At 40.9% G+C, this 20,044-nt stretch overlaps 1 protein-coding gene across 3 annotated transcripts in view; it reads left to right on the forward strand.

The window, feature by feature from the left end:
- The window catches only part of TMEM164 (transmembrane protein 164), a 176,053-nt gene that overhangs the window by 87,505 nt on the left and 68,504 nt on the right, over positions 1–20,044 (forward strand). For all 3 annotated transcript variants that reach the window (XM_030807625.1, XM_030807626.1, XM_003262191.3), the window contains one exon: positions 19,016–19,082. In XM_030807625.1, the coding sequence (XP_030663485.1) occupies positions 19,016–19,082 (67 nt within the window). The remainder of the gene's footprint in view (positions 1–19,015; positions 19,083–20,044) is intronic.

A 20,044-nucleotide genomic window follows, 5' to 3' on the forward strand; every position in this document is an offset into this window, starting at 1 on the left:
TGTATTTATTTTTTTTTTTAGTAGAGGTGGGGTTTCACCATATTAACCAGGATGGTCTTGATCTCCTGACCTTGTGATCCGCCCGTCTCGGCCTCCCAAAGTGCTGGGATTACAGGCGTGAGCCACCGCACCTGGCCTGGAAATTTTTAAACATACGGAAAAGTGAACAGCGCAGTACATAGAATACTTGTATAGCTTCTGCTTAGTCTCAGCAGTTGTCCTACTTTCGTTATTTTTATTTATTTTTATTTTTTTTTATACTTTAAGTTCTAGGGTACATGTGCACAACATGCAGGTTTGTTACATATGTATACATGTGCCATGTTGGTGTGCTGCACCCATTAACTTGTCATTTACATTAGGTATATCTCCTAATGCTATCCCTCCCCCCGCCCCCGACCCCATGACAGGCCCCGGCGTGTGATGTTCCCCATCCTGTGTCCAAGTGTTCTCATTGTTCAATTCCCACCTGTGAGTGAGAACATGCGGTGTTTGGTTTTCTGTCCTTGTGACAGTTTGCTGAGAACGATGGTTTCTAGCTTCATCCATGTCCCTACAAAGGACATGAACTCATCCTTTTTTATGGCTGCATAGTATTCCATGGTCTATATGTGCCACATTTTCTTAATCCAGTCTATCATTGATGGACATTTGGGTTGGTTCCAAGTCTTCGCTATTGTGAATAGTGCCACAATAAACATACATGTGCATGTGTCTTTATAGCAGCATGATTTATAATCCTTTGGGTATATACCCAGTAATGGGATGGCTGGGTCAAATGGTATTTCTAGTTCTAGACCCTTGAGGAATCGCCACACTGACTTCCACAATGGTTGAACTAGTTTACAGTCCCAACAGCAGTGTAAAAGTGTTCCTATTTCTCTACATCCTCTCTAGCACCTGTTGTTTCCTGACTTTTTAATGATGGCCGTTCTAACTGGTGTGAGATGGTATCTCATTGTGGTTTTGATTTGCATTTCTCTGATGGCCAGTGATGATGAGCATTTTTTCATGTGTCTTTTGGCTGCATAAATGTCTTCTTTTGAGAAGTGTCTGTTCATATCCTTTGCCCACTTTTTGATGGGGTTGTTTAATTTTTTCTTGTAAATTTATTTAAGTTCATTGTAGATTCTGGATATTAGCCCTTTGTCAGATGAGTAGATTGTAAAAATTTTCTCCCATTCTGTAGGTTGCCTGTTCACTCTGATGTTGGCTTCTTTTGCTGTGCAGAAACTCTTTCGTTTAATTAGATCCCATTTGTGTATTTTGGCTTTTGTTGCCATTGCTTTTGGTGTTTTAGACATGAAGTCCTTGCCCATGCCTATGTCCTGAATCGTATTGCCTAGGTTTTCTTCTAGGGTTTTTATGGTTTCAGGTCTAACATGTAAGTCTTTAATCCATCTTGAATCAATTTTTGCATAAGGTGTAAGGAAGGGATCCAGTTTCAGCTTTCTACATATGGCTAGCCAGTTTTCCCAGCACCATTTATTAAATAGGGAATCCTTTCCGCATTTCTTGTTTTTGTCAGGTTTGTCAAAGATCAGATGGTTGTAGATGTGTGGCGCTATTTCTGAGGGCTCTGTTCTGTTCCAATGGTCTATATCTCTGTTTTGGTACCAATACCATGCTGTTTTGGTTACTGTAGCTTTGTAGTATAGTTTGAAGTCAGGTAGCGTGATGCCTCCAGCTTTGTTCTTTTGGCTTAGGATTGTTTTGGCAATGCAGGCTCTTTTTTGGTTCCATATGAACTTTAAAGTAGTTTTTTCCAATTCTGTGAAGAAAGTCACTGGCAGCTTGATGGGGATGGCATTGAATCTATAAATTACCTTGGGCAGTATGGCCATTTTCACGATATTGATTCTTCCTATCCATGAGCATGGAATATTCTTCCATTTGTTTGTGTCCTCTTTTATTTCACTGAGCAGTGGTTTGTAGTTCTCCTTGAAGAGGTCCTTCATATCCCTTGTAAGTTGGATTCCTGGGTATTTTATTCTCTTTGAAGCAATTGTGAATGGGAGTTCACTCATGATTTGGCTCTCTGTTTGTCTGTTGTTGGTGTATAGGAATGCTTGTGATTTTTGCACATTGATTTTGTATCCTGAGACTTTGCTGAAGTTGCCTATCAGCTTAAGGAGATTTTGGGCTGAGATGATGGGGTTTTCTAGATATACAATCATGTCATCTGCAAACAGGGACAATTTGACTTCCTCTTTTCCCAATTGAATACCCTTTATTTCTTTCTCTTGCCTGATTGCCCTGGCCAGAGCTTCCAACACTATGTTGAATAGGAGTGGTGAGAGAGGGCATCCCTGTCTTGTGCCAGTTTTCAAAGGGAATGCTTCCAGTTTATGCTCATTCAGTATGATATTGGCTGTGAGTTTCTCATAAATAGCTCTTATTATTTTGAGATACATCCCATCAATACCTAGTTTATTGAGAATTTTTAGCATGAAAGGCTGTTGAATTTTGTCAAAGGCCTTTTCTGCATCTATTGAGATAATCATGTGGTTTTTGTCTTTGGTTCTGTTTATATGATGATTACGTTTATTGATTTGCGTGTGTTGAACCAGCCTTGCATCACAGGGATGAAGCCAACTTGATCGTGATGGATAAGCTTTTGGATGTGTTGCTGGATTCAGTTTGCCAGTATTTTATTGAGGATTTTTGCATCGATGTTCATCAGGGATGTTGGTCTAAAATTCTCTTTTTTTGTTGTGTCTCTGCCAGGCTTTGGTATCAGGATGATGCTGGCCTCATAAAATAAGTTAGGGAAGATTCCCTCTTTTTCTGTTGATTGGAATAGCTCCTCTTTGTACCTCTGGTAGAATTTAGCTGTGAATTCATCTGGTCCTGGACTTTTTTTGTTTGGTAGGCTATTGATTATTGCCTCAATTTCAGATCCTGTTATTGATATATTCAGGGATTCAACTTCTTCCTGGTTTACTCTTGGGAGGGTGTATGTGTCCAGGAATTTATCCATTTCTTCTAGATTTTCTAGTTTATTTGTGTAGAGGTCTTTATAGTATTCTCTGATAGTTTGTATTTCTGTGGATTCTGTGGTGATATCCCCTTTATCATTTTTTATTGCGTCTATTTGATTCTTCTCTCTTTTCTTCTTTATTAGGCTTGATAGTGGTCTATCAGTTTTGTTGATCTTTTCAGAAAAGCAGCTCCTGGATTCATTGATTTTTTGAAGGGTTTTTTGTGCCTCTATCTCCTTCAGTTCTCCTCTGATCTTATTTATTTCTTACCTTCTGCTAGGTTTTGAATGTGTTTGCTCTTGCTTCTCTAGTTCTTTTAATTATGATTTTAGTGTCAATTTTAGATCTTTCCCGCTTTCTCTTGTGGGCATTTAGTGCTATAAATTTTCCTCTACACTCTGCTTTAAATTTGTCCCAGAGATTCTGGTATGTTATGTCTTTGTTCTCATTGGTTTCCAAGAACATCTTTATTTCTGCCTTCATTTCGTTATGTACCCAGTAGTCATTCAGGAGCAGGTTGTTCAGTTTCCATGTAGTTGAGCGGTTTTGAGTGAAATTCTTAATCCTGAGTTCTAGTTTGATTGCACTGTGGTCTGAGAGACAGTTTGTTATAATTTCTCTTCTTTTACATTTGCTGAGGAGTGTTTTACTTCCAACTATGTGGTCAATTTTGGAATAAGTGTGATGTGGTATTCAGAAGAATGTATATTCTGTTGATTTGGGGTGGAGAGTTCTGTAGATGTCTATTAAGTCTGCTTGGTGCAGAGCTGAGTTTAATTCCTGGGTATCCTTATTAACTTTCTGTCTCATTGATCTGTCTCATTGATGTTGACAGTGGGGAGTTAAAGTCTGCCATTATTATTGTGTGGGAGTCTAAGTCTCTTTGTATGTCTCTAAGGACTTGCTTTATGAATCTGGGTCCTCCTGTAGTGGCTGCATATATATTTAGAATGGTTAGCTCTTCTTGTTGAATTGATCCCTTTACCATTATGTAATGGTCTTCTTTGTCTCTTTTGATCTTTGTTGGTTTAAAGTCTGTTTTATCAGAGAGTAGGATTGCAACCCCTGCTTTTGTTTTCCATTTGCTTGGTAGATCTTCCTCCGTCCCTTTATTTTGAACCTGTGTGTGTCTGTGCACGTGAGATGGGTCTCCTGAATACAGCACACTGATGGATCTTGACTCTTTATCCAATTTGCCAGTCTGTGTCTTTTAATTGGAGCATTTGGCCCATTTACATTTAAGGTTAATATTGTTATGTGTGAATTTCATCCTGTCATTATGATGTTAGCTGGTTATTTTGCTTGTTAGTTGATGCAGTTTCTTCCTGGCATCGAAGGTCTTTACAATTTGGCATGTTTTTGCAGTGGCTGGTACTGGTTGTTTCTTTCCATGTTTAGTGTTTCTTTCAGGAGCTCTTGTAAGACAGGCCTGGTGGTGAGAAAATCAGCATTTGCTTGTCTGTAAAGGATTTTATTTCTCCTTCACTTATGAAGCTTAGTTTGGCTGGATATGAAATTCTGAGTTGAAAATTCTTTTCTTTACGAATGTTGAATATTGGCCCCCATTCTCTTCTGGCTTGTAGAGTTTCTGCTGCGAGATCTGCTGTTAGTCTGATTGGCTTCCCTTTGTGGGTAGCCCGACCTTTCTCTCTGGCTGCCCTTAACATTTTTTTCTTCATTTCAACTTTGGTGAATCTGACAATTATGTGTCTTGGATTTGCTCTTCTTGAGGAGTATCTTTGCGGTGTTCTCTGTATTTCCTGAATTTGAATGTTGGCCTGCCTTGCTAGGTTGGGGAAGTTCTCCTGGATAATATCCTGCAGAGTGTTTTCCAACTTGGCTCCATTCTCCCCATCACTTTCAGGTACACCAATCAGATGTAGAGTTGGTCTTTTCACATAGTCCCATATTTCTTGGGGGCTTTGTTCGTTTCTTTTTATTGTTTTTTCTCTAAACTTCTCACTGCATTTCACTCATTTGATCTTTAATCACTAATACCCTTTCTTCCACTTGATTGAATCAGCTACTGAAGCTTGTGCATGCATCAGCAATTCTCATGCCATGGTTTTCAGCTCCATCAGGTCATTTAAGGTCTTCTCTACACTGTTTATTCTAGTTAGCCATTCGTCTAATCTTTTTTCAAGGTTTTTAGCTTCTTTGCAATGGGTTCGAACATCCTCTTTAGCTCGGAGAAGTTTGTTATTACCGATTGTCTGAAGCCTTCTGCTCTCAACTTGTCAAAGTCATTCTCCGTCCAGCTTTCTTTCATTGCTGGTGAGGAGCTATGTTCCTTTGGAGGAGGAGAGGTGCTCTGATTTTTGGAATGTTCAGCTTTTCTGCTCTGGTTTCTCCCCATCTTTGTGGTTTTATCTACCTTTGGTCTTTGATGATGGTGACGTACAGATGGGGTTTTGGTGTAGATGTCCTTTCTGTTTGTTAGTTTTCCTTCTAACAGTCAGGACCCTCAGCTGCAGGTCTGTTGGAGTTTGCTGGAGGTCCACTCCAGAACCTGTTTGCCTGGGTATCACCAGCGGAGGCTGCAGAACAGCAAATATTGCAGAACAGCAGATGTTCCTGCCTGATCCTTCCTCTGGAAGCTTCCTCTCAGAGGGGCACCAGGCAGAAGGAGGTGTCAATCGGCCCCTACTGAGAGGTGCCACCTAGTTAGGCTACTTGGGGGTCAAGGACCCACTTGAGGAGGCAGTCTGTCCATTCTCAGATCTCAGACTCCGTGCTGGGAAAACCACTACTCTCTTTAAAGCTGTCAGAAAGGGACGTTTAAGTCTGCAGAAGTTTCTGCTGCCTTTTGTTCAGCTATGCCCTGCCCCCAGAGGTGGAGTCTACAGAAGCAGGCAGGCCTCCTTCAGCTGGAGTGGGCTCCACCCAGTTCGAGCTTCCTGCCTGCTTTGTTTACCTACTCAAGCCTCAGCAGTGGCGGATGCCTCTCCCCCAGCCTTGCTGCCGCCTTGCAGTTCTATCTCAGACTGCTATGCTAGCAGTGAGCGAGGCTCTGTGGGCGTGGGACCCTTCGAGCCAGGTGCGAGATATAATCTCCTGGTGTGCTGTTTGCTAAGACCATTGGAAAAGCGCAGTATTAGGGTGGGAGTGTCCCAATTTTCCATGTACCGTCTGTCTCGGCTTCCCTTGGCTAGGAAAGGGAATTCCCCTACCCCTTGTGCTTCCCAGGTGAGGTGATGCCCCGTCCTGCTTAGGCTCACGCTTCGTGGGCTGCACCCACTGTCCGACAATCCCCAGTGAGGTGAACCCGGTACCTCAGTTGGAAATGCAGAAATCACCGGTCTTCTGCATTGCTCACACTGGGAGCTGTAGACTGGAGCTCTTCCTATTCAGCCATCTTGGACAGGCAAGCGTCCTACTTTCTTATATGTGAATTCTGAAATGCAAGGTCCTAACTGCACTCCCTGCCACAAGACAGACAGGATTGTGCTACAGGACCTCACAAAGTGGGAAAAAAGTGTATACACTCTTAGATCCAAGGGTTTATAGAAACAGAAAGTCAGTGCGGAAGGACTCTGGACTCTGGGATGGTAGAAATAGAAATAGGTTTTATTTTATTTTTTCAGACGGAGTCTCACTTTGTGCCCAGGCTGGAGAGCAGTGGCACGATCTTGGCTCACTTCAGCCTCTGCCTCCTGAGTAGCTGGGATTACAGATGCATGCCATCATGACCAGCTAATTTTTGTATTTTTAGTAGAGATGGGATTTCACCATGTTGGCCAGGCTGGTCTCAAACTCCTGACCTCAAATGATCTGCCTGCCTTGGCCTCCCGAAGTGCTGAGATTACAGGCATGAGCCACTGTGCCCAGCCAGATCTTTTGTTTTTATAATACAAATCAGAGAAAGTAAATCTCAGTGTCTGGCTGAAGGAAAAATGTAGATCCAGATGTCCATCAACATGACAATGGGTAACTACCTTGTGGTATATTCATAAAAGTGAATAATATTCAGCAGTGAAAAACAGATGAAGTAGAGCTACATGTATAAACATGGATAATTAGAAGTTAAGTGAAAAATGTAATTTGCCTAATGATCTTTCTCTATACAATTTACCATTTATTTAAGGGTATAAACATGAAACAACACTATATGTGATTTGTGGATACATACAAACATAATAAATATGTAAAAACGTGGGCAACAAGGAAGTCAACTACTTTAGAGTAGAGGTTCCCCTTGCAGATGGTTGGGGGAGATGAATTGTATTCAGGAAGGGTACATAGAGGACAACTGAATCAATAATATTCTAATTTATTAAAGCTGTATGGTAGGTGCAGAGGTGCTCATTTTTAAAATATTTTACTGTATGTTTAAAACTTTTGGTGTAAATAAAAAACCAGGGCAAAAAAACATTGTTTAAAATGCTCAGAATCCTGGATCACTTATTTTGTGAGTGTGAAAGCTGAGACTGGGAGAGTTCAGTGTTTTGCTTCTCATATACATTTTTGAATTTTGTTCAATTATCATACAGCCAAATTGGCTTTTTTGGGAATAAAGTTCTATGAATCTTAAGACATGTATAGATTATTATAATTACTACCACAGACAGGGTTTAGAACTGCTCCATCACTAATAAAACCTCTCATACTCTTCCTTTAGTGTGACATCCAGATTTCTAAACCCTGGCAACCACTGACCAGTTCTGCATCACTGTAGTTTTGTCCGTTGGAGAATGTCATACTAATGGAACCTTACAGTATGTAACCTTTAGAGAGTGGCTTTGTTTACTTAGCATAATGCCTTTGAGATTCATCTGAGTCGATACATGTATCAATTGTTTATTCCTTTTTATTTCTGAGTGGTTTTCCATGGTCTGTAGGTACCACAGTTTGTTTATCCATTCAGCCATTGAAGGGTACCTGGACTGCTTCCAGATTTTGTCTATTATGAATAGAGTTGCTGTAAACATTGGTGTAGAGGGTTCCATGTAAACATAAGTTTTCATCTTAGTAGTGTGCCAGGAGCAGAATTATTGAGTTGTAGGGTAAGTACTAGTATTTTTAACTTATAAAAGTTTTTTCTTTTTTTTTAATAAAAAAAATCTTTATAAGATACCATCAAATAGTTTTCCAAATCAGTACTTTTACATTTACATTCCCACCAACAGTGTATGAGAATTCCGGTTTCTCCACATTGCTATTGTCTTTTTTTTGTTGTTATTATAGCAATTCAGGTGAGAAGTGGCATCTTATTATGGTTTTAGTTTGTATTTCTCTAATGGTAGGGAACATATTTTTATCTGCTTGTTTGCCATGAAAACAACAACATATTCAATAACAACTTCTTTTGGTGAAGTGTCTGTTTTGTTTTTTGTTTTTTTTTTGCCCTTTCCTTTCTTTCTTTCTTTCTTTCTTTTTTTTTTTTTTTTTTTTTTTTGGGAGTCTCGCTCTGCTGCCCAGGCGCAATCTTGGCTCACTGCAGGCCCCGACTCCTGGATTCACACCATTCTCCTGTCTCAGCCACCCGAGTAGCTGGGACTACAAGGTGCCCGCCACCATGCCCGGCTAATTTTTTTTTTTTTTTTTGTATTTTTAGTAGAGACGGGGTTTCATCGTGTTAGCCAGGATGGTCTCGATCTCCTGACCTTGTGATCTGCCCGCCTCGGCCTCCCAAAGTGCTGGGATTACAGGCGTGAGCCACTGCGCCTGGCCGGGTTGTGTGTTTTCTTATTGTTGAATTTGAGGATTCTTTATATATTCTGGATAAAAGTTCTTTGCTGGATATGTGATTTGCAAATATTTTATCCCATGTTATATGTTATATAGCTTGTCTTTTCATTGTCTTAAAGTGTCTTTCACAGATCAAAAGTTTTTCATTTTGATTAATGTCAGTTTATCATTTTTTTCTTTTATGTATTGTGTTTTTGGTGTCATGTCTAAGAACTGTTTGCTTAACTGAAGATCACAGATTTTTTCATACATTTCCTTCTAAGACTTTTATATTTTCTATTTAGATTTATGACTTAGCTTTTATATAAGTTGTGAGGTTTAGGTTAAGTTTGTTATTTTACATATGAATGTCCAATTGCTTCAACCCCATTTACACTATTTTCAAAAATCAAATGATTATATTTGTGTGGGTCAAATTCTGGACTATTATGTTTCACTGATTGATGTGTCTATTCTTGGGCAATACTGCATTGTTTTGATTGCTGTAACTTTGTAGTAAGCCTTAAAATCAGGCAATGTGACTCCTTCATTATCTGCTTCTTTTACAGAATTATTTTAGCTATTCCTGTTTCTTTGAACTTCCATATACATTTTAGAGTCAGTCTATCTATAAAATATCCTGTTGGAATTTTGATCAGAATTGCTTTGACTCTATAGATCGTTTTGGTGAGAACTGACATCTTTCCTATGTTGAGCCTTTCAGTCCTTGGACAAGGTATGTCTTTTCATTTATTTAGGTCTTTTATTTTATCAGCATTTTGCCATTCTCAGCATATGGATCCTTTAAATATTTTGTTAGATTTATACCTAAGCATTTCAGTTTTTTGAAACATTTTAAGTGGTTCTTTCAAAAATTTTGGTTTTCAGTTGTACACTGCTACTATGTAGAAGTGATTGATTTTTGTGTGTTGACTTCGTATCCTGTGACCTTTAAACACTAATGTATTCTTTGGGAGCTTTTTTGTAGATTCCTTGGGATTTTCCATACATATAATCACGTCCATTGCAAATAAGGACAGTTTTACTTCTGCCTTTTCAATCTCTATTATTTTTGTTGCCTGATTTCCTCGCTAAAGCTGCCAGTCTAATAGTAGTGGTGAGAGTGGACATCCTTGTCATGTTTCTAATATTGTCGGGGGGAGCATTTAGTCTTTCACCATTAAGTATTAGATTAGGCGTAGTAATTTTAGGTGCCCTTTATCAGATTGAGGAAGTTCCCTACTATTCCTAGTTTGATGACAATTTTTATCATGAATAGATACTGAATTTTGACAAAATACCCTTTCTGTATCAGTTGATATGATCACGTACTTTTTAGTCTTTTTTAGTCTTTTCAGCACTGATTTGGTGAATTATATTAATTGAATTTCAAATATTGAACTAACCTTGTATTACCAGGAGAAAATGCACTTGGTCATAGAGTATTATTCTTTCTTTTTTTTGAGACGGAGTTTTGCTCTGTTGCCCAGGCTGGAGTGCAGTGGCACAATCTTGGCTCACTGCAAGCTCCGCCTCCCAGGTTCACACCATTCTCCTGCCTCAGCCTCCAGAGTAGCTGGGACTACAGGCGCCCGCCACCACGCCTGGCTAAGTTTTGTTTTTTTTTTTTTTTTTTTTTTTTTAGTAGAGACGGGGTTTCACCTTGTTAGCCAGGATGGTCTCGATCTCCTGACCTCATGATCTGCCCATCTTGGCCTCCCAAAGTGTTGGGATTACAGGTGTGAGCCACCGTGCCTGGCCGAGTATTATTCTTTCTATACTGCTACTTTAGATTTGCTAAAATTTTACTGAGGATTTTTGTGTCTGTGTTCATGAGGGATATTGGTTCCTTCCTTCCTTCCTTCCTTCCTTCCTTCCTTCCTTCCTTCCTTCCTTCCTTCCTTCCTTCCCTCCTCCCTCCCTCCCTCCCTCCCTCCCTCCCTCCCTCCCTCCCTCCCTCCTCCTTCCTCCTTCCTCCCTTCCTTCCTTCCTTCCTTCCTTCCTCTTCTTTCTGCTTCCTTCTTCTTCCCTCATCTTCTTCTTTTTCCTCTATTTTCTTCTCTTCCTCTCCTTCCTCCCCACTACCCACCTCCTCTAGTTTGGGTATCTGGGTAATGTAGTGATGGACCATTCTGTTTAATTTATTGATGTGTTTATTCTTTCCCTTCTTCAACTCAAAATGAGAAATGTTTCCTTCTCTTTTATTTTCTGAACAAGGTTGTATAAATATTTGGTAGAATTGGTCACTGAAACTATCTGAGTCTGGAGATTTCTTATTCAGATGATTTTAACTATGAATTCAATTTATTTAATAGGATTATTCAGGTTGTCTTTTTCATCTTGGGTGAGTTTTGGAGTTTGTGGTTTTTGAAGAATATGTCCATTTCATCTAAGTTGTCAAATTTATGTGCATAGAGTTGGTTGTATTCTTTTATAATTTTAATTGCTAGGGTTCTAATATCTTCTTTCATTGCTGATACTGTTAACTTTTTTCCTTCTCTCTTTTTATCCATGTCATTCTACCTAGAAGTTTATAAATTGTATTGACTTTTTTCAAAGACAAACTTTTGGTTTTATTGATTTTTTTTTTTTGAGACAGGGTCTCACTCTGTCACCCAAGCTGGAGTGCTGTGGCATGCTCATGGCTCACTGCAGCCTCAACCTCCTGGGCTCAAGTGATTCTCCCACCTCAGCCTTCCAAGTAGCTGGGACTACAGGCTTGCACCACTACACCCGCTAATTTTTTAAATTTTTTTTTTGTAGAGACAAGGTTTCACCATGTTTCCCAGGCTGGTCTTGAACTCCTGGGCTCAAGTGATCCCCCCCGCCTTGGCCTCCCAAAGGCATGAGGCACTGTGCCCTGCCTCTCTGTTGTTTTTCTTTTCCATTTCATTGATCTCTGCTCTTTATTATTTCATTTTTTCTGCTTGCCTTGGATTTATTTTGCTCTTATTTTTTTGATTCTTAAGGTGGGAGCTTAGATTGCTAATTTGAGACCATTCTTTTTGCCTAATGTAAGAATTTCCGGCCGGGTGCAGTGGCTCATGCCTATAATCCTAGCACTTTGGGAGGCCGAGGTGGGTGGATTGCTTGAGGCCAGGGGTTCGAGACCAGCCTGGCCAACATGGTGAAACCCTGTCTCTACAAAAAAAAAAATACCACACACACACACACACCAAAAACTGGGCATGGTGGCGGGCACCTGTAATCTCCTACTTGGGAGGCTGAGGCAGGAGGATCACTTGAACCCAGGAGGCGGACGTTGTAGTGAGCCCACATCCTGCCACTGCACTCCCATCCTCCAGCCTGGGTGACAGAGTGAGACTGTCTTAAAAAAATTTTTTTTCCTGTTACTAGCATATTTTTGTTGCTGTTGTTCAGTTCAAAATATTTTATAATTTCCTTTGAGAATTCCTCTCTATGAATTTGCCTTTCCAGCCATCCAGAGAATTTGTCATCTGTTCCATATCTTTTTGTTCTTGGTTGTTATTGAGTACTAAATTGAAATAGAATTCATCTCGTGAAGGATCATAATAGCTTCATTTGTTATGAATAATGTGATATTCATTTACATTGATCTATTAAGGATAATACAACCACTGTATATTGAGTGCTTATTATATTCTAGGCACTACATTGATCACTTTACATGGTCTTATTTTATTAAATTCCCTAACCCTTTCAGCAGGTACTGTTATTAGTTCCATTAACAATTGTGAGGCAGTTGACACATATTTTAAGTGATTTGTCCATAGTCACTTGGCCAGTAAATGGTAGAGATGGGATGGAGTGTAGACTTGATTCCAAACCCCCTTAACCATTATACTACATTTCCTCTAGTTGTTTCACTTCTTGCCTTCTCATAAAAATTGTTAGCTTTTTGAGGGCAGATACTGTGTCTTACTTATACTTATCTTCTTTTCCCTACAATACCTGCAACAATGTTAGGCACACAGTAATGGACTGACTAATGTTTGTGGAACTAAATTCAACAAAATTAACTGATCTAGAAGAGAATCAAAACCATGGTGCTTGCCATATTGCCTCAGATTCTTACCAGCTAAGCAGACTCAGTGTAGCATCCTATACAAAACCAAAAAAGCTTATAGGAAATATTTGTGTCAGTAATAATGGCTATCTTGTGTTCTTTTGTGATGATCAGTCAGATGTGGCCACAAGAGTAGGCAGAGGAGAGGGTAAGGAAAAAACAAAGTTTATTATATTCACAGGTCCTAGAGACAAGAGGCCCGGGATACTAGGCAAGGCCACTTGGGAAAGACATTACGGTGGTCAGGAGGCAGGAGATAGGAGCAAGGAGGAAGTTTTAGGCCACTGCCTTTATTGGGGTTTCCACAGAAAAAGCAGGGCAGGGCAGGACAGGGTGAATAATTAAGGATTGGGTAGTTTGAATAATTTCAGCAGGCCCCTAAGCTGTAGGGCTGCACCCTAGTTGCCTGGTATCTGGCCCTGGGGCAATTAAGGAAGAGGAATATAGCCTCCTGGGGTGTAAGGGGCAGATAGAGGAGGTCTGGCTTTGGATTGATTAGTTTGCATATCAAAGGCATGTTTCTGGCTGAGTACTTGCTGTCTCTAAGAATTGGCTGGAGGATGGGGGTGGGGCGGGGGGCAGGCTGTCTCTAGCCAGAAAGGTTTTTAAAGATATCAAAATATCACAATATACAGAAAATAAAATATATGCTGCATATCAAGCAATTCAACTTTTTCTTGTAATGTCATGACTTTTCTTTGCTTCTTGGGAGCACTTCCAGCATGACTGGTGGCACTTCATCTGGATCCCCTGGTGTTATTCAAGGGTTACAGTATCACACTATAAACAGGGATGGAAAACATGAGGGAAGGGTCGACCCTTGAACAACATGGGTTTGAGCTATGCAGGTCCACTTAGAAGCAGGTTTTTTCAATAAATGTATTGGAAAAAGTTTTGGGGATTTTTGACAATTTGAAAAAATTTGCAGGCAAGTCTTATAGCCTAGAAATATTGAAAAAGATTAAGAAAAGGTTAAGTATGTCATGAATGAATAAATGTATGTAGACACTAGTGTATTCTATAGTTTACTATAAAATATACACAATCTATTATAAAAAGTTAAAATTTATCAAAGCTTATGTACACAAACACTTACAGACTGTGCATTGTGCCATCGTAATTGAGAGATGTAAATAGATATAAAGATGCACTATTAAAACATAACTGCATAAAATTAACTGTAGTACATACCGTACTCCTGTAATAATTTTATAGCCGCCTCTTGCAGTGAGCTTAGGTGTTGTGAGTATCCCTTAGAATGCCCTGTGCCCCTAATCATCTCCGAATGGGCTGTTCTTTCTCCAGTAAATGGTTGATCCCAATAAAAAAGTGATCCTTGTGGTTCTCGCATTTTTTCATCGTGTTTAGTGCAATACCATGAATGTTGAGTAACACCAGAGGACCCATACAAAGTGCGCTAGTCATGCTGAAGTGCTCCCAAGAAGCAGAGAAAAGTTAAGACATTACAAGGAAAAGTTGAATTGCTTGATATGCACCATAGATTGAGGTCTGCAGCTGCAATTACCCACTATTTTAGACGACGATTCATCTTGTGAACAGATGATGCAAACTTATGGTATTGATAAATGTAGTACAGTATTCTAAATGTATTTTCTCTTCCTCATGACTTTCTTAATATTTTCTCTGTAAGAATACAATATATAATACATATAACATACAACATTTGTGTTAATTGATCTCAGTAAGGCTTCTGGTCAACAGTAAGCTATTGGTAGTTAAGTTTTAGAGGAGTTAAACGTTATAGGCCGATTTTAGACTGCTCAGGAAGTCAGTGCCCCTAACCTCCACATTGTTCAAAGATCAACTGTATATACAATACAATGACCAATACTCTGAGCTGGCAAGGAGGTTTATAAGTATGACTAACCAAATATAAGTCTGCCCCAAGCTCTGCTTTTTGATTCTGGCCTTCAGTCTGTCCATCTGCTTTCTCTGGACCTCTTTCTCATACTTTGAATTTTTTAAATAGTTTGTCTCTCATATGATTTTTTTTCTATTCCTTTTTCCCTTCCGGTCCTTCCTTCACTCCTTTCCCTTCCCCCTCCCTTCCTCCCTTCCTCCCTTCCTCTCTCCCTTCCTTCTTTCCTTCCTTCCATCCATCCATCCATCCATCCATCCATCCATCTATCCATCCATCCATCCATCTATCCATCTTGAGGCTTTAGGTGAGTTCTTCACCATTTATTTAACAAACATTTTATATGAGTCTTACTATATGCCATGTACATTTTAATGCATTTTTTAAATATAATTCCCTATAACAATCCTATGAGTTGGGTACTATTATGGTTCCTATTGTACAGATGAGGGAACTCCCTCACAGGACTTTCTAGTGGCTCTATAGCCATTTGCCACACCCATTACAAATTTTTGTGGCAGGCTGGAGGGGGGTATAAAGTTAAAACAAAAGCCTCTGCTTCTGAGTTGGTCAGTCATTTACCTGTAGAGCTGTGCTTTGTCTGTAAAGGGCAATGTAGTTGTGTGATCAGGGTAGTTGCCACAGAACACACAAGGGGTTTAGGCATGACCTTCCTTGCCCCATTGGCACCCAAGAACTTTTTCCTTCCTGGCCTGCAGTCTGATACATACACACATAGAAACACACACACACACACACACACACACACACACACACAGAAGAGAGAGAGAGAGAGAGAGAGAGAGAGAGAGAGAGAGAACATATGTAACATTCGTGCCATGGATTTAAAGCAGAGTACAATGGCAAAAATACAAGCTTGAAACTTGGTGACATCTGAGTGTGACTTCAGCCTCTGCCACTTATTGTCTGTTTGATCTTGGGCAGATCACTTAATCACTTGGAGCTTTGGTTTTCCCCACTATGAAATGAAGAAGATGATGGTGGTTATAATAAAAACTCTGATGACTGAATGAGATGATGTATTTGAATCCTTAGCCCAGTGATTTGCACGTAGAAATGTTCAATACATGTTAGAAATGTTTGTGATTATTAATATGCAAGGCTTCTTTATGTATTAAAGATAATTCACCCTCTAGCATATATATAGCTTGTATAAACTGAATTTTGAGAACCCAGAGCAGTGCTTGTCTTTATCTAGGGACTTAACTGTTTTGGATCTTGATGTTAGTTTTATCTTCATCTTTGGCTGTCCGTAGGTCCTGATCAGTTCCATCAACCTCAAGATTTAACTTTTGGTGTCCAAATGTCTAATTGGCCCTGCGCAAATGCTAACATTTCTTTTGAGGTCCATGGCAAAGCCTGGCACCAGAATCCAGCTTTTTTTTTTTTTTTTGAGATGCAGTCTCGCTTTGTCACCCAGGCTGGAGTGCAATGGCATGATCTCGGCTCACTGCAACCTCTGCCTCCCAGGTTCAAGTGATTCTCCTGCCTCAGCCTCCTGAGTAGCTGGGACTACAGATGCCTGCCACCATGCCCAGCTAATTTTTGTATTTTTAGTAGAGACGGAGTTTCACCATGTTGGCCAGGCTGGTCTTGGACTCCTGACCTCAAGTGATCCTCCCGCCTCAGCCTCCCAAAGTGCTGGGATTACAGGTGTGAGTCACCACGCCCAGGCTGTGGCATAAGAATCGCTTGAACTCAGGAGGCAGAGGTTGCAGTGAACTGAGATCATGCCACTGTACTACAGCCTGAGCAACAGAGCAAGACTTGGGGAGGGGAAGGGAGGGGAGGGGAGGGGAGGGAAGAAGGGAAGAAGGGAAAAAGGGAAGAAGGGAAGAAGGGAAGGGAGACAGACTGAAAGATGTTACAAGGAGACCCCGGAGAATGGCACAGAAACCCCAAGACTGCTTTTCACTTCCCCTAGTCTAGTCCAGAATCCAGCTTTCATCTGGACTGTTGATGTGATTTTTTTTCCTCTCCCAGGGTGAGTCTTTATGTTGTGGCTGTCACATAGGAAGTCCCAGGGGCGGGGTTAAGCCAGATTCTACTTCACTGAAGGCCTGGAATGGCTGTTAATAGCTCCTGCTATAGACAGGCTTGAGCCAGAATTTTTAGTACTCCATTTGTCAGACACGAGGTGCCACCTTGAATGACACTGCTGATAAAGGGTTGTGGTAACCTGGCCAGCCCCAGGGAGGTTTGAGTGACGTTGCATTGGTGTGCCTCTTCCCTTTTATGGACCAGGCCAAGCCCTATTAACCTGAAGGAGTGTGATGGCCTTGTGTAGCCAAACAGCCTTTTCCACTTTAGTCATCCTTTGAAATCTTATTAAGCCAGGGGCAGGGAATGAAGAAGGAGGTGGAGAGACTCTTGAAACTAAAAAGAAGGAAAGAGGAACATTCTAACCCTCCACCTGAGGTCATACTTTGGCAGGAGGAAGGGACCAGGGAATTTTATACAAGGCAGCAAGAGAGATATAAGAGTTTGGGGTCTGGAGTCAGATAAACCTGGTTTTGAATTCTGACTCTACTCTCTTATGTGTGGTGTTGACCAGATCACCTCACTTCTCTGAAACTCGTTTCCTTATCAACAAAATGGGAAAAGTAATTGTACCTATCTCGGAAGATTGGTATAAAAATTAAGCAAGAAAGTTCATGTAAAGCAGTTAATCAGATACTTGCCTGGAATATTATTATTTTTCTGCTGGTTCTTGATTAAGGATGCCTGGAATATATTAAGTGCACACCATCACTATTCGCAAAGTTTTGGTGACAAAGAACAATAGGAAGAAACAGACTAGGGGAAGTGAAAAGCAGTCTTGGGGTTTCTGTGCCATTCTCCGGGGTCTCCTTGTAACATCTTTCAGTCTGTCTCCCTTCCCTTCTTCCCTTTTTCCCTTCTTCCCTTCTTCCCTCCCCTCCCCTCCCCTCCCTTCCCCTCCCCAAGTCTTGCTCTGTTGCTCAGGCTGTAGTACAATGGCATGATCTTGGTTCACTGCAACCTCTGCCTCCTGAGTTCAAGCGATTCTTGTGCCTCAGTCTCCTGAGTAGCCGAGGTTACAGGCGCCTGCCACCATGCCTGGCTAATTTTTGTATTTTTAGTAGAGATGGGGTTTTGCCATATTGTCTAGGGTGGTCTCGAACTCTTGACCTCAGGTGATCTGCCAGCCTCTGCCTCCCAAAGTGCTGGGATTACAGGCATGAGCCACCGCACCCAGCCATATCTCTTAGTGTTACAAATACATCTGTGAGTGCCAAGAGAAGAGCTAAAGTTCTAGGGAGTCTTCAACATGTGAACTGTTTTCCCAGCCAGGGCATAGGAGGTATGCTGTGTGTGTGTGTGTGTGTGTGTGTGTGTGTGTGTGTGTGTGTGTGACAGATTGAGATTGACATCACCCCCAGCCAGGGCATAGGAGGTATGCTGTGTGTGTGTGTGTGTGTGTGTGTGTGTGTGTGTGTGTGACAGATTGAGATTGACATCGACCCCCAGCTAGTGTTGAGGTCTAAGAGGCATGTTGCCTCGGCGGTGGTTGTCCATGACCCATCAAATCAACGTTTCTTTAAGAGGAACAGACTGTCATTCTTTTCATCTCTCTTAGTAGTAAAGAACCATTTGCCTTTAATAATGAAGGAAGCTACTTAAATCCATCCCCAGAGCCCTCACAAGCAGGGTTTGTTCCTGAGTTAATTGTGCTTGACTTATGAAGGGTTTCTAATATGTATGTATTTTAACAAGTCTGGCATTGGGATTGGGAAACAGTGTCATTAACCAGTGCTGGAGACCAGTGGTTTACTTCTTCTTTTTTCTTTTTTGTTTTGCTTTTAAGTCACAGAGCCCAATATGTAAATGAAAGCCTGGAAGGCTGCCCACTTTTGCTCCTGAGGGCATTTCTAAGAAAGTGGGGAAATATAGTTTGCAAAACACTGCAGTTGGCTTCCTGGGTTGTAGCAATCTTTTTCTGTCTAGGTCTCTGTTTGGGGAAAAGGATTATACATGACAGTGTAAATAAGCAGCTGTGTTATAATAAATAGGTTTCTACTGTAATAACAGAACACTTACCTCCCGCAGTTCCCCTTTTCTAATGCTGCCCAAGCTGTAGCAGTTGAAGCTGTTGATTGGGACCAACTGAATGTTTAGGGAACACAGAGCTCATTATTTAATAAAGTGTTGTAACCAAAGTATGTTCAGGAAGTGTTCAGGGGATTCTGAGCCGGTGATGGTGCTCTTCAGAATGTTTCAGTTAATATAAAATATGCCACCATTAATTTATTTTGTGCAAACTCTAGTGCCATTTCCCACAGAGAGCAACTTGTATACATAGTTCTCTTCTATATGTCATGGCTTAACCTGACATGTCTTTTTTATCCCTTTGTATCAGGGTCTAAGTATGACCTGAACTTTATCTTTCTCCCTCTCTAGGCTACAGATGCACATGTTGAATGGAGCTCTTCTGGCATTGCTGTTTCCTGTGGTAAACACTCGGCTGGTAAGTAGCCTCTTCTAGGAATGTAACAGCAACATCCAAAGCAGTACTTGCCCATATGCCCATGTGATTTTAAAAATATACATATAGCTGGCCAGGCACGGTGGCTTACGCCTGTAATCCCAGCACTTTGGGAGGCCGAGGCGGATGGATCACTTGAGGTCAGGAGTTTGAGACCAGTCTGGCCAACATGGTGAAGCCCCATCTCTACTAATAATACAAAAATTAGCCAAGCATGGTGGTATTTGCCTGCAATCCCAGCTACTTGGGAGGCTAAGGCAGAAGAATTGCTTGAACCCGGGTGGCAAAGGTTGCAGTCAGTCAACATTGTGCCACTGCACTCCAGCCTGGGCGACAGAGCGAGACTCGGTCTCAAAAAAATAAAAAAATAAAATAACCAGGGCAGATCAAAGCCTATACAAACTCTTGGAGAGGTTTAATGGAAAGAAAGCAGCTTTCAGGTGTCCTAAGGGGCTCTCATCAGATTCAGCCACATTGGCCTTGAATAATCTGCTGTGGGAGCCTCATAACCTGTCCACTTCTCCAAGGACTTCCTAGGGCAAGAATTAGATTCCTTCCCCATCCACCCAAACCCATGGGCCAAACAGCCCCTCGTGGCTAGCAGGGAGAATCCCATGGTCGCAGCGGGCTGGGTGATAAACCAACCCAGTAAGAAGCAGGAGCTACGAGCCATGTCCTCAGACTCCCAAATGTGAGACTGTGGAGGGATTAGCAGGTCACATTGAGAAGCTCAGAAAAAGAAATCACTTGTAAAATTATTACTACTGCTTTCTGACTTAAATTTGCCTTAAACATTAAGATCATAGTTTAAATCTTTGATAATCATTTTTGGATAGCATTTTACAGTGTACAAGGTTTTTCTCATAACAGTGTTTGAGGTAGACAGGGCAAGAATTATGACCTATTGTTTTACAGAGGAAGAAAATTTTACTCAGGGAGTAAAA

This window comes from Nomascus leucogenys, chromosome X (genome assembly GCF_006542625.1).
Source record: "Nomascus leucogenys isolate Asia chromosome X, Asia_NLE_v1, whole genome shotgun sequence".
In the NCBI taxonomy this organism is placed as follows: Eukaryota; Metazoa; Chordata; class Mammalia; order Primates; family Hylobatidae; genus Nomascus; species Nomascus leucogenys.